This window comes from Halichoeres trimaculatus, unplaced genomic scaffold (assembly GCF_033239565.1).
Source record: "Halichoeres trimaculatus isolate MK-OKI-2021-1 unplaced genomic scaffold, fHalTri1.1 fHalTri1_scaffold_16, whole genome shotgun sequence".
Lineage (NCBI taxonomy): Eukaryota > Metazoa > Chordata > Actinopteri > Labriformes > Labridae > Halichoeres > Halichoeres trimaculatus.
In genome coordinates this window covers 19,493,039-19,508,319 of record NW_027437194.1, presented here as the reverse complement: position 1 = coordinate 19,508,319, position 15,281 = coordinate 19,493,039, and the positions used below count along the sequence as shown (strand labels likewise).

General features: G+C 39.0%; 1 protein-coding gene and 1 long non-coding RNA gene across 3 annotated transcripts in view; one reads left to right on the top strand and one right to left on the bottom strand.

Moving 5' to 3' along the window:
- LOC141805278 (uncharacterized) overlaps positions 1–15,281 on the top strand; it is an 84,233-nt gene that overhangs the window by 57,922 nt on the left and 11,030 nt on the right. The window lies entirely within an intron of this gene.
- The window catches only part of brinp1 (bone morphogenetic protein/retinoic acid inducible neural-specific 1), a 278,377-nt gene continuing 274,003 nt past the window's right edge, over positions 10,908–15,281 (bottom strand). For both annotated transcript variants that reach the window (XM_074690229.1, XM_074690227.1), the window contains exon 8: positions 10,908–14,174. In XM_074690229.1, the coding sequence (XP_074546330.1) occupies positions 13,034–14,174 (1,141 nt within the window). In that variant the 3' untranslated portion in view covers positions 10,908–13,033. The remainder of the gene's footprint in view (positions 14,175–15,281) is intronic.

Here is a 15,281-nt window from a genome sequence, read left to right as displayed (position 1 = left end):
TGACCATGGCACCAGCCGCCGTGAGGCCATTCCCCTCCAGTACAGCGCCTGTCGGGGAATATACTATCTAGTGTTCTCTTCTATGTGTGACCATGGCACCAGCCGCCGTGAGGCCATTCCCCGCCAGTACAGCGCCTGTCGGGGAATATACTATCTAGTGTTCTCTTCTATGTGTGACCATGGCACCAGCCGCCGTGAGGCCATTCCCCTCCAGTACAGCGCCTGTAGAGGAATATACTATCTAGTGTTCTCTTCTATGTGTGACCATGGCACCAGCCGCCGTGAGGCCATTCCCCGCCAGTACAGCGCCTGTCGGGGAATATACTATCTAGTGTTCTCTTCTATGTGTGACCATGGCACCAGCCGCCGTGAGGCCATTCCCCGCCAGTACAGCGCCTGTCGGGGAATATACTATCTAGTGTTCTCTTCTATGTGTGACCATGGCACCAGCCGCCGTGAGGCCATTCCCCGCCAGTACAGCGCCTGTCGGGGAATATACTATCTAGTGTTCTCTTCTATGTGTGACCATGGCACCAGCCGCCGTGAGGCCATTCCCCGCCAGTACAGCGCCTGACGGGGAATATACTATCTAGTGTTCTCTACTATGTGTGACCATGGCACCAGCCGCCGTGAGGCCATTCCCCGCCAGTACAGCGCCTGTCGGGGAATATACTATCTAGTATTCTCCACTTTGTGAGGCCATTCTCTGATAGCACTATGGCCGCAAGGGAACATTCTACGTTGAAGATGCAGACCTATAGCATTTATTAGATACTTTCTTTAACCCAGCAAACCACCTGATATGCATTGACAGTATTAAGCAGCAAGTAAATTCACTTTTCTTTCATTAACACTTTCAAGCAGAAGTTCAAGGGCTTTTGAGCAAGCTGGATCTCTTGAGAACCATTATAGCATTGCTAGCAGAAGACAAATAGCAACCCAGGGATTTGGGTGTTGAGGCAGGCAGATGAGCAGCAATGGGCATCCTTGATGGTCAGGGACTGAGGGGACTGGAGTTCGTCTGGCAGGCAGTAGCACAGGCAGAGAGCAAGCAGCTTTTGGAGAACCAGGATCTCATCATAGGTTGTGACCATCGATGATGAACAGGAGGACGATTGATGGGTTGAGGGATGATAATGCCAATGTTCCATCATAAAAACAAAGAACAAATAATGGTATTAGTTTCAGCAATAACCAGTGGCAAGATCTATCAGAGTTTCAAGAATATGGAATACATGTGCTCTTCTAAGTTGAATCAGAATAGTGAGCTCAAATGATAATATAGGAGAGGCCTAGATTTGGATTTGCCACTGAGAAACTATAAAGTCATGAAGAGAACTGCTTCTCGAAGAAGAACAATAGAAGTCAAATAGGTCTTAATCTCAACACTGACTTATGCACCAGTGATTTAAAGAGGGGCATTCTTTATCATTGTTTGGAGGATATGCCTTAAGTCATTGAGAGCAGCAGAATGGAAGGGTCCCCAAGAAGAATCTGAAGTCTTAGCATCTAATGTAAAACTAAATCCAGACGAGCAAACCCTTAACCATAAAAAATCCCCCAAAACCAACTAATGGAGCAGGATCATTATAAACTAGAGAGAATCTTAAGTCTCCACAAAGTCGTTGCAACTGAAGAGAGATCTAATGAAACCTATATCATTATTATAACTTCATTGAACATTCCTTGTGGCAACACCATAGCTCTTGCTCCGAATAGAGAAGGGAGTTTGACCTTAACTTACTGAGAATTTGACAAGGTTGTTTAAAGAGCACAGGACTGCTAAAATCTTTTACTAAACCAGTACTCAGATGATTCACAAAACATCTATTGGGGAGAATAGACAGAGCTTTGGAAAGAGCCGGCACGTCACCGGAGTTGAAAGATACTTCCCATTAATTCCTCGATTCAGCAGGAGTGAGCCTCCTGAAAGACAGAGCGAGGGTGGCTGTCTGCACACCAACTCCACATAGGCATTATTTAACAATTAGGAAATGCAAATGTTTTCATTGCAAGAAAACAAACAAACAAACAGGGAACTCATATCCTGAAGAAAAAGGTGCCTGACCCTTTAAGAATGATCTATAGAGCTAGACATGAATTTGGCTGGAATTCTGGGGCCGGCAGGTCTTGTAACAGTTATCACACAAAGAGAAGTCATGAAAGAGTCTCGGGTTTTACGCCCAGTAAAGCCAGCTTGTGTGGTCAAGGAAATAGGCTCTGAAGTTTCAACAGGTTTTTTTTTTTTTTGTTTTGTTTTTTTTTATGTATATCATTTTCATTTATAATTAAATTTATTATTATTGTGTATTATTATCATCCTGTATTCATTCATTCGTTATCTTTATTAATAAATAAATTATTATTATTATTATTTATTTTATTATATTTCTAATTGTCATAAGTATTATATTTGATTTTTTATTTTTAATGCCACAATAGATATAACTTAAAACCCAATTCACATTTTCACTGGCAAAAGAAGACATAGGACATGACAGACTCAGAGCACGGATTGAAAGAAGAGTCAGATTAAGATTCTTCTTAACAATTTAAAGGACTTCCCTGGCTGATGACCAGAAATTAGATGTTCCACAACATTCATCTGTTAATGAATTATCATTTGCAACGCATTGATTTTTTTTTTTTTAATTAATTTATTTTTTATTATTTATTCTTTTTTTAATGTTATTATAATTATAATTATTTTAATTTTTATTTTATTTATTTATTTAATCATTTATTTTTAATTCATTTTATTATTTATTTATTTATTTATTTTTTAATCATTATTATTTATTTTAATTTTCTTCCGGTCTCACAGTCTGACATAAATGCACTGGCAGAGGTGAAAGACAGCAGCACTGCCTTCAAACATACCCCCATGCAGAGGAGCAGCAATGAAACTCTGAGAATTGGTCATAACTGCATGACCTCTCCCAATCAATTACAACAACTGAATGCATTGCAATAAAACACTGAATATATGCCTTTTGTTTTATTATTATTATCATTAAACTATTATTTATTATAACTATTATTATTTTATTTCTATCATTATTTATTCCTCTATACCTTTGCTATTTCTTTATTTTATTTATTTATTTATTATAACTATTATTATTTTATTTCTATTAATTATTATTATTATTATTAATATCATTGTTTTATTTCTATACCTTTATAGAAGGTATAGCATATTTCTTGTATCTTATATCCATTCCTTATATCTATTTAATTAACTTATGTATTTTAAAAATATTATAATTCATAAATGTATTTATTATTATTTATTTATTTATTTAGTTTAACTGACACTGAATTGCCGTGCTGCTAAGATAAACTTGCTTTTTATCTTTTATTTCTTTATTTATTTGTTTAGAGAAAATGTCATACATTTCAGCTCTTAGCATTCATATTCAGGCATTTTATAAAAAAAAAGAGGATTTAAGACAGTTAAGATCTTAAATTCAAATTATTGGATTTTATGATTAAAGGCTTTTATACCTTGCAGATACCCTGAATCGAATCTCTGAATGTACACGACATCTTGGCTGAAAGATTGAGGTGCTCAAAGAAAGAGCCACCATAGATGAGAATGAGGTCTGATAACATGGCAGAGTAACAAATTCCTCACTGTATTGAGCATAAACTGCAAGCAGGTTTTAAAACGCATAAAGCCTTATAGATTCTGCCATTGTAAAAGTTTTACAGACCTGGATCACTATTCTCAAGAACCTGCAGAATTTTATGCAATCTACAAAACTTTGTCTGCAAATCCGAACCCACGCAACGTAATCTTTACCAATATAATGTCAAAACCTGTCAGAATAAGAGCAAAGATAATACGCATATTAAATGATAAAGTAACTACATCTTGCACAACCCCCGTGTCTGCTCTGATACGACAAAGAATAAATAAATAAATATATAAAAATGCATCAAATAAGTAAGGAATAATTACAACACAAGCGGGAGAGTGTTGGCTGAGGGGCTTAGACCTGCGTCCTTTGAATGACGGACCAGTGGCGGACTTTTAACTTAACCAGTTATGAAGGCAATTGAAGGCACAACGAGATTACCTGCAGGAATTATTCCCCAAAGAATCAAGAGCGACAGGCAGCAGGGAGCAGGGACCGAGAGCCAAGGCAGGGGCTGGGACTACAGTTCCCAGGGACCTTTGCGGCGTGTAGGGAAGACCGAGGCAGGTACAGCAGACACGGGAGAGCCCAGGTAGCTCACATGGCGAGAAAGGGAGTCCATGGCATTCAACTAAGCATTTCTGACGATCAGAGACTCCCCCGAGAGGTGAAGACAGAAGGACGCGTCGATGGAGGTGTCAGGATCCGGCAGCTCCGATCTCCGGTTCGGGAGAAGCAGAGTGAGGAGCAGAGCGCGCGCTTAAGCTGGAGCTTTACCTTCACCCTGGAGGGCCCGCTGTTCGCTGTGCCTTCGACACCCGGCGTCGGGGCATCGGGGAAGGTTTGATGGATCAGCAGATGATCAAAACTGTTAACGGCTGAGGCTGACCGGGAACGTTAAGCTACGGCTTACAGCTCTCCCAGGTTGAGGTGCATGAGCCGCCCGGCAAGTCATTTGCTGGTAATGTGGAAGGATGATTCATTCATGGAGCAAACTTCGCCGACCGAGCCTGGGTTTCAGGAATAAAACCAACGTCCGCCTCTGAAGTCGAGACTCACCCTTTGAATCAGAAACGGCGAGAGACACCGCGACCTACGCAGCCAGAAGGTAAAATCACAAGCGGCAAAGAAACATGCAGCATTACAAACGCAGGGCAGCCAAGGCATTGACAGGCAGAGAGGGATGAGAGACTCCCGGTTTAAATAGACCGCCCAATTGAGAGAGTGTGATTGCAAGATGGTTATGACGTGTGAGACACGTGGTATGTGTATAGCAGTGCTGCTCGAGTTGACTGCCTGAACTAGCTCGCGGGCTCGCCTCATTTATAGCTCAGTGTCTTTTTACTTTTTCAGTTCGCTCCACTTTGATTTATAGATACGGGACAAAAGCAAAACAGAAAAGACAGGCATGCACATTAGACATAAAATTTACTTACACATTGACTGTACACTGACTTTTTCTTTCTTTCTTTTTTTTTTTACATTCTTTCTTGCTTTGTGTCTGCACAGCTCAAATGTATACACACATGGCAGCAAAGATCGCTTCAGTGAGTTGGGTAATTATGTAAAAAGCTGGTTCACTTCTACTGTCTGTGAGTCAATTATTGTAAAAGCCCTCTCTGGGTTTCGTCTTTGTCAAAGCCCGCCTGTTAGCTCATTTCGCTGCCTGAAATGACACGGCCATTTTCTTTGAAAGAAAGGAACTCTGTGAAAATGAAGCAGTCATTTATGCCCATCAAATTTTTTGTTTGTTTTCTTTTTCTTTCTTTTTTTCTTGTTGTGTATATGTGTGTGTTCTTTTACTGCTTAAAAAATATATTTCACATTCTTATCCACAAAAATGTCCCAGAGAAGAATTACAAGACATACAAGTTTATATTTTCTTATATTTACTATATATACTTTTTTACTTCTCGTTGGATAATTGAAGTATCTAAAGATTTACATTCACTCAAATAATACGGTTTGTTCTAAAATAGAAATAATAATAACATGAGATTTCCACAAGACTTTATGAAAGTGATGTCACCACATTGATTTCCTGACTCATTCCAGCCCTCAAACACTAAGGTCTGCCCATAGCTCTGCCCCTGACAGGCCTCCAGAGGGCTGGCCAATCAGAGATTGTGGGGAGCCTTAAAGAGACAGCAGCCAACACAAAGCATTTCAGACAAGCTGAAATAAGGGTTTTCTGAAACATCAGTGTGAGAAAAATAATGATTTTTTTGAGCTGTAAATCATGTCACATTACCACAGGGGCACCAGAGGGCAATACTGGAGAGGCAAAAAAACTATGCAAACTGATAAGAATTGAATAAGTGCAGTAAATGTCTCACACATATTGCTGAAAAGCATTGACCTACTCAAATCAATCATATCATACTGGAAAATGAACAAGGGTTTAAAGCCCTGAAACCATGGCAGAAGAGGGTCCAGGTGGCAGAAACCTGCAGGTTCAGCTCCTGGCAGAGCCTCCTTTGGCTTGATCAGGTGTTTCAACCAGCACAACTGGCAGAGTGGACAGGTGGGGAACCGGTGCAGGAGTACATCCAGGTCTTGGCTGGTCGAGCTCTGGCTAAGGGTTGAAAACCAAAAAAAAAAAAAAAAAGTCTTTTCATTGTAGCATGTAGCTTGAACAACTATAGCTTGTACGGTTCAAAGAAGAGCTGAATCACATAACTTCAAACTCTTCTTTCCTGGCTAGGGGGGGTTGTCGAGTAGCCAGCAGCTGCTGGGGTTAACTGAGGATATCTGTTTGTTTGCACAATGTGAGTCCTCATTGAGTTGATTCCACAGAAACATTCTTGTGCTGTTGCAAGTCCAATTCACCAGGGTTTAATTAGCTGAAATGCATTTCCAGTGGTTCATTCTTCTAGGATATAGTCAGTGTGCAGAGAGGTTGGCAGAGTGAGTGGCATTAAAGCGTGAGGGAAACAGACGTTAGCTATTTGGAATAATTCCTTAAGTCATTATTTGCCTGTACCTCACCTAAGAAATAAGAAGCATCTCAATTAAGTCATTTAATGCAACCGTTTTGATCAGATGTTTTAAAGTTAATATGGCATTATCTGTTGGTGGGCATGAAACTGAAGGTAGTTTTAAATGATTGTTTAAATTCAAATTTAATAACTACAGCACTTCCAGCTAAATCTTTGAATGACATGTGGAAAGTTGTTGTTTTTCAGATGTGATGTGATACCGGCATTATTAGAGTTTACTGACTTTCTATTTTTGCTTAAAAAAGACCCTTAAGCATATTGTTTAATTACAATAAAAAACAGAATATAGATCACGCCATTGATCATAAATGTGGGAAAAGCTCTGTTCATAAAATAGAATGAGATCTTCATAAGATTTGAATTGATGATGTCATCTTATTAGGATCTCCTAAGCAGTTAATGAGACATTGAGGCGTGGGTCTGCCATTATTTCTGCCCTGACAGGCCTCCAGAGCAGTGTTGTTCGTGAATTAGTAAAAGTGAATACTTTTATAAATGATGAACTGAACCACTCAGTTTATGACTCATTAACCGGAACTTGAGTGTAGTTTACTCCTGGGGCAGTGAACCGCCACTAACAATCCAAAGAGGTGCTGAAAGATGAGGGGAGGTGCTGAGAGATGCCAAGCATTGTTCTACAGCAACAGAAGTCAGGTCTGCTACCAATGCACTTTCCATGCATTCAGCAAAGCTAATCCAGCCGACAGTTTACATAATACAGTTAGCAGCAGCCGACGATGGCTTTGGTCCTACTTTATGGCATTTTGTTTCAATGCTGATACACTGGCTTCTGAACTGAGTCTCTGTCTGTGATGCTATAATAGCATACAGGGATTCCTATTTGGGAATTGGCTCGAGGGATGGCTCTACAGAAAAAAAGAGAGAACTCGTAGCAACAAAAAATGAACATGAACTAGTTCATTTAAAAATGTGTGAACTTAACTTTGAGCTCCCTTACTTTTTGTGTGAGCTGGCTCAACACTGCTTCAGGAGACTGGCCAATCAGAGGGAAGGGGGTTTGAGGAGTGGGGAGTCTGAAAGAGACAGTCGCAATCCAGACAGAGGCTGAAAATGGGCTTTCTGACACACTAATGTGAGATTGGGATTTTCTTTTTGGCTGAAAATCATGTAAAAAGACTACAGGGGTACAGGGGGGGGGCAACATTGGTAACAATAATCAAAACGTGCAAAAAAATAAAATTAGAAAATAAAAAATAAGAGCACTGAATGCACTGAAGGAACTGAGACTTTTTCTGCAGACAGTGACTTCAAAGACAAAATCTAAGATAAGGAATAAGATTATTATTATTATTATTATTATTATTATTATTATTATTATTATTATTATTATTATTATTATTATTATGTTAATATTTTCTTTTCATGTGCGGTCATTTTTTTTTTTTGCTTTTATCATCTGTACTCTGTTGTTTTATTGTGTGTATCCCAAAAAGGTAATTATGGTTTATTTCTACCTGTTGCAATGAATGTTGTGTCTAGGGAATGGAGGCATTTCACAAAGTGAGACCATCATGTTCAGAAAACCTGCACAAAGTAAAAAATGTGTGCAAAAATAATGATTAAAAAAATGTATGCACAGTACATCATACCATTTTTTTTTCCACAAACATAAGTAGCTTCAGAATTCAATATCTGTCCTGTCCCTTCATTGATCTGTCACTGCAGCTGTCAGGTAGTCGCCTACATATCACACACACGTCACCATGAGTAAATATTTCATTGAACACATGGTACGGCTGGGATCAGTTCTGCTTGAATGCAGTCGCCTTTAGCTATCAGAGCTGCAAAGACAGAAGCAGGCCATGATTAAGTGGATAAGTAGATGGATAGGACTGTTGGGCCTGCATGATGGGGGAATAAATACAGAATGTGCTAGTGATTAATGCCACTGCCTCAGTGGGTGCGAATTCGTGCACACAGGCCTTTTTCTTTTTTTCCTTTTGCTGCATTCAGCAAACAATAAAACATGAAGCCAGATAAAGAATTGGTGTGCCAAGGAGGAAATCTTTGTTATCAGCAAACTTCAGGGACAGGGTAATACCCGTGCGCAGAATCTTCTTCAGAACCAAAGGCTGTAAACTAGAGAAGAGAGTATTTTGGCAGTGCTTTGACCGTGGTGTCACACTACAGACAAGTGAGAAAACTGGCTCTTGGGATTTGGTGAAATTTCCAAACATACTGCTGTGTTGAGTGTAGAATACTGATTAGGGGAAACTGTACAAACAAGCCTTGCTCTTCTTATTAAATATAGCCTTTTAATGAGAAATAGATTATTATTTGAAACATTCATTTGAAATAAGCTGATATAATGATCTCAACAGAACAGCAAAAAAGTACATAGGCAAGGTATTAGGTGTAAAAATCTTCAGACATATCATGAGTACATGTAAGCAACACTGTGGTAGCATAATGCCATAGGAGTAAATGTGCTTGTTTTATGAACTTTGCAGTGGCAAAAAAATTAACATTGTAATGTACAGCATGATCTGACAATAAAAAAACAGTCATAAATCGACATGAATCTAATTAGTTATAAGACATGGGTGCCCTTTAATTTGTGCCAATGTACTCAAATGGAGGGCTTGAATGAAGTAGTCTTTGTATCCCCTTTCAATACTGGTATGTTTTATAATATTGTTACTGTAGCAGAGCAGTGTTACTGTAACATAGTTCATATTTACACATATACTGTACAACAGGGGACAAAAAAATAGCCACCGTTACTTCCAGTCATCCTTTTGTTTCAGTTCGGTGGTGGATTTTCCCCACATGCACAGACCCTCCCTAAAGGCGTAGTTCTCAGGAGATGAGAAGTGTGGATTTCATCTACAACTATGGTCCTAAATTTCGAAGCTAATTGAGTGTCAGTTTGCTGTGTAGTATTTAAACATTTCCTCCAGCTCTAAATGTGTTAAAGGGATAGATAACAGGCACTTAATAATAATAATAATAATAATAATAATAATAATAATAATAATAATAATAATAATAATAATAATAATAATATGGTGACAAATCATTTGGATAGTCCAATGCTGATGCCGAACTATTAGTTCCCACATTATTTTAATTACAGCCTTGTTTCTCTTTTTTTCTTTTTTAAAAATTATCCCAGGCCTAAAGTTCTTTTAAAATTTTAAAAGTAAGAAGCATTTTTTAAGCAATGCTAATGTTACAAAGCTAAAAACGTATTTGCAGAAAAGTTAGGTCTACCGTGTTAGCATTAGCATGCTAATGGGCTAAACTGTCGTAAATGAGGCAAAAGTACAGTACAATGGTGCTCTGAGAGTTGCTAGCTTCACCACAAAAGATACACACTGGCTGAATACAGTTTATTTTTCTGCTCTTCATTGGTTAGGGTGTGGTATTGTTGTCAGTGATCAAGAAGAGAATTTAGGTCAGCTAGTTATTTCCACATGCTTTAAATTTGACAAGATCATGCTTTAGGAATTGGTGGACTGTTTGTTGAACTATTGAATCCCTTATATATCTGTCACTAGATTTATGGCATAAAATTTCAGTTTTGATGGGATTTCTAAGGGCATGTGTCCACTGAAAGCTTTGATTTCTGCTGTGGCAGTGCTAACAACCTCACTTTGGAGCCCTCCTACTGCGCCTGGTTTTGGAAGCTCCTCTGTGGCACCTTCCTCACTTTCCTCAGTGGTATTTTTCAATTTGTTTTTATTTAGTAGGACTTTCCAGAGACATTTTAAAAACAGTTGATAAAAAATGTGTTTTAGCATTAGCAGAAGAACTCAAATTTGTACCCTTAAAGAATTGAGTGTGGATAGACCCTCCACCATTGTTGTTGACAAAGTTGGTATCTAAAGTTCTACACCTTTTTGACTTGGTCTTGAATTGGTCTCTAATGGGGATGTGGTATTGACAAGTGCAGGGGTGTTACAAAAGCTAGGCTATTCTCAACCAAGAACAAAGGTAGCAAAGCAACAACATCAACAGTAATAACAACAAAAACAAACAACAAACGAAAAAAAAGAAAAGAAAAGAAAGAAACTCATGCCGGAGGATTCTTTAAGTTATGGACAATGAGGCCTGAAAACACCAAACTGTATTGGTCTAGTAAAGAAAAAGATGTGCATTAAACCAACATTGGACAAAAATTAAAAATAAAAGTTAGTGGACACAGGCCCTAATTTTTTTGTCATAAAGCACCATCCATAAAGCATTGAGCATGGTCCACATTTTACTGGAATTAGGAAAATGAAAATAAGGGATAAAATGCACATTTAGCAAAAAAAAAAAAAAAAAAAAAAAATTGGAATTATTGGCTGATTATTAAAATGAGGAGTTTACAAAACTGCATCCATGAGAAACAAGGTAGTGATGTGTAAATAGATTATTCATCCAACTTTGACCAAAGCTTTTAAACTTATCAAAGAAACCTGTTTCCAGATCTATCATGTTTCCATATGATACTAACAAAACTGGCAACAAAATGTGAAAAATACGGAGAAATTAAAAATTACCAAATATTTAAAAAAGGAAAATAAAATCCTGCAGGGCAAAAATACAACAGATAATATACACATAAAAAACAACCAGGACAATAATGAAAAGAAAAAAAGAATACTGCTCTTAAGATGTAAAAGCCTCGAGCTGGGTGGGCAGCCTTTTCACAAAGTGGGGGGTTTGATTGCAGTCTGGTTGCATATGCAGCATTAATGATGTCTCTTTATTCTACTTGTATGAAAACAAACAAACAAACAAACTGTTAAGTTGTATGACATGAGAAGCCTTTTCTTTGTGTTATTGATAACCATGCAGTTCATGGTCTGGACCCACAAAAACACATCCTCGGTAAAAAGGCTTCAGCATCAGATTACCCAAATAAAGTGTGACCAACAATACGTAGGTAGTGTTTCATTTTTCAGTTTGTAGTTTGCGAGTGTTGTAACAGAAAGTTTCAGTTTTGCTGATGTGCAAAAAAAGTTGAATCTCAAATCTGGAGAGAAAATTCAGTCATGAACAGCTGAAAGATTTAATACTGGCAAAAAAAAGTATGTGAAGCTTTAATATCTTTCTTTTTCTTTTTTTTTTTGGTGCGGTTTTGTTTTTTGTTTTTTGTGGCACAACAGAGCAAATCAATGGCTTTACAACACAATTCTTATCCAACACAATAAGCCGCTTCTTGTCACCTGTCTTTTTTTGCTGTGCTCTTATCATATAACTGAGAGAGTAAAATAAAAACATACAAATAGAACTGTTTTTGTATCTCGTGAAGTGAAGTAAGTTCCTTTTGAAATCGAGATGAGCTTTATGTCTGAGCGTACGTTTACCTCGGGGGAAGTGTATGGCTTTAAGTTGTCTCGCAAATTTGCCTGAACGATGAATGTTTACACTTTGCTCTTGGTGCTGGAAAGCTCCACGAATCAGCAGTCACGACATGTACGTTTTGCAAAGCTGTACAAAATACCATTGATTGTTAAATCTTCAGACCACAATATTGCACTCACGCACCAGGAGGTACTGCCTTGTGAAAAACACAGCTTGAATTTCAAATACGAAGCGCTCCAAATGCAAGATTTTTTTTTTTCTTTTTAGCTTTGACCGGAGTCAATCTCGAGTGACACATTCAATTAACGAACAGCAATAAGCATCAAGCCAAAGAAAAAAAAAATAAAAGGGGTTTGCACACTTTCATACACACACATTCACTCACATATATATGTATATATAAACAGCTGGCTTTGTTATTTGACATGACTATCCATTACTGCCCTGCTGTGTGCCGTACGGTCAGAACAATGACAGAGTGCCTCATAACTCACAAGGAGCAATGCAGATTTGCTGTGAGTCTGAAATGTACTGAGTCTAGATGTGTTGACTACGTAATTGCTAATCCTTACAATGTATAAACATCTTGAATATTAAACTCTGCATTATGTCTGAAATGTGTCGCTGAAATAAAAGGATATCTGCTCTGCCCTTATCTTGTGTCATTATTCCTTTAAAAATGTTTTTTTTTTCTCAATAAAGAATGGCAGTTTCAGATAAAACCTTTGATCCCTTCGAGTAAAATCAAGGCCTCTTTTTCACCAGTAAATATATTTAATATTTCTTTTTTTTCACTCTCTTTCTTTTGAGGTCTTTAAGGGAATGACAGACATGCTGGGACAAATATGTTACAGTCCTTATAGTGGTTCCATTTATCTTCTTTATCTGCCTGAAATGCTTTTCATCCTGCAGTTTTCCTTTTTCACTTTAAGAATTATGCTTACAAAGTTATCATTACATCAAAAGGCAGAAAAGGTCCAAAAATGAAAAAAGAGAAAAGAAAATCAGGATTAATATCCCCTCATAGTCACTTGTTGGGTGTTTCTCTTTGCTGTCTTTGTGTCAATTTCGCTATGTTCAGCAGAGTTTAGCAGTCAGGTGATCTGATTGTTTTAGAATCTCTGTGCTGTACATGTCCAAGGCATGATTCACTCGAATCATCTCGCTGTTGTTGAGCTTGAGCCTATGCTTAAGCATACAAGAGAACAGGTCCAGCTGGGGTTTACCAGGTGCAGATGGAGGAGCAAGGCGGTTGATACGATCCCGAATGTCCAGTAACAGGAGCATAACAGATGAGGATGAGTAGAACTGAGTTCCTTGTGTGTATGACTGGTTGACCTGCTGCACGGCACTACGGAGCAGGTCAGCGTTAAAGCGCAGGCTGTAGCCAAACACTTGGATATCTGATATTTTTATGTAGATCTGGCGTTTGTTGGGGTCTGCAAGATCCACTGGACCTTGTCCTGTGTCATTGCGCAGGCCAGTCGGGATCTTAGCACGGCTACGCAGGTAGATGTGCACCGTCTCAAAGAAGGTCTTCCACCGATTGCCAAGCAACAGGGTCCAGTTGAAGCACTGGGAGTTCTGCAGTCGTACCTTTTCCCAGCGTGGGTAGCCATGTTCCCCAAAGGGCATACTCCAGCCTTCTGAGTGACTACCGCTGAATGGGTTGACATAAACAAAGAACATTGGATCAATACTGCTGTTTCGCATCTGGCAGATCTTCATCGACAGACCGATAATCATGTGGAGGTAGTCCATCCGGTTTTTGTTACTTTTCAGAGTCAGGGACATGCGTTTACGCCATCGAGGGTCAAAGAAAGTCTCCAGTCGGATCTCGTTGCTGATGAAAGTAGTGTGAATGTACAATCGTGAATCCATTTTCTGCAACAAGTATTTGAGTTCCAGGTCCTGAAAGTCCAAATCAGTTTCGAAGCTGATAAACTGTTCGCTACGCTCGGAGTCAACATTCTGCGGCTCGCAGCGGCCGCGGTACAACTTGTAACCCTTGTTGCAGGAGCCACACTGGGAGATGTTGGCCAGGCTGCACATGGCACAGCTGTTGTTGCCACCGATGATGCATGGGATTGGTCTCTGACATAAGGTGACACCGGTGTGGCAAACGCATGTCCGTTGGCTCTCTAGGAAGGTCCCCCAGAATCCGTTCTCATTGCAGTAGAGGAAGGACTGAACCCTGTTGAGCCATTGCATCACAGACCTGGGTAGAGAGGAGAATAAAAAAAATCTGTGATAGATGATAAATGCAAGATCTTATCATTTTAGGATCATTTTGATCAAGATTTTCTTGGCATTCTACATTTTGTTCTTGCACTTCTGTTGATTATGTCTCTAAGTGATAATCATCTGTAATACTCATAAAACTTACACAACTGAAACACACAACTGAAAGGCAGTAAGTAAAAAAGAAAAAAAAAAAAAAAAACAGAAAACTTGACAGCAATGCACGCATGAGAACTTTCAGTCAGTGAGTAGGATAATTTCTTCCCTTCATGGGGGAGGAGTCGTGCTATCTCCCTTAGGTGGAAGGCATCACTTGCTATTCTTATCTTGTCTCTTCTTTCCCCTCAGGCATCTTTCCTTGTCATCTTGACAGTATACTGGAACTTCTCCTCTGACTATGGGAGGTGAATTCTGAATCCTGATTTCAAGATAGAAGAGCTGGTCAAGGTTGGCTTGACATGTTAATGAACCTAAGCATTAACTATGATGGATGACACTGCATTCTCAGCAAGCCACAAGGCCCCCAAGCCATACCCAAAATGAGCCCAGAACAGATCACCTATAGAGGACAATGGGAGCACATAGTTTGATCGCAGCAACTTTTGCTTCAGTTTAGGGGTGAGGATAGTATACTGAAGTTACAAGAGCCTGTATTACTGAGGTGAACAGAAAAACTAGGGTATCAAATAGGAAATGTGAAGCGATTGAACTTCACTGATGCTTCAAGAGGCGTGTGACACTGCTTGACAGTTTTCAAAGTTTTAAATCCAAACTGTGTGACACATTTCAGGCAAATGAAGAGATGAGATTATGATGCACATAATAAAGCACTGGATTTCTCAAACATGACACTTTAACAGCATCAGAGAGGTGTACTGGTGCTCCAGGCTGTTATCAAGGGGGATGCTATAAGTTTTATGAGCCACCAGAGGTCACTGTGTTTGCTGAGTTTGAAGCTTCAAAGAATTCATCTTTCACAAAACAAACTGTAAGAAAGCTCAAGAGCATCAGGAGGTTTCATTTGCCCATCACTACAGTGAACTTAAATGAACATGTGTTACTGTTACCATGGCCCCATTTCTCT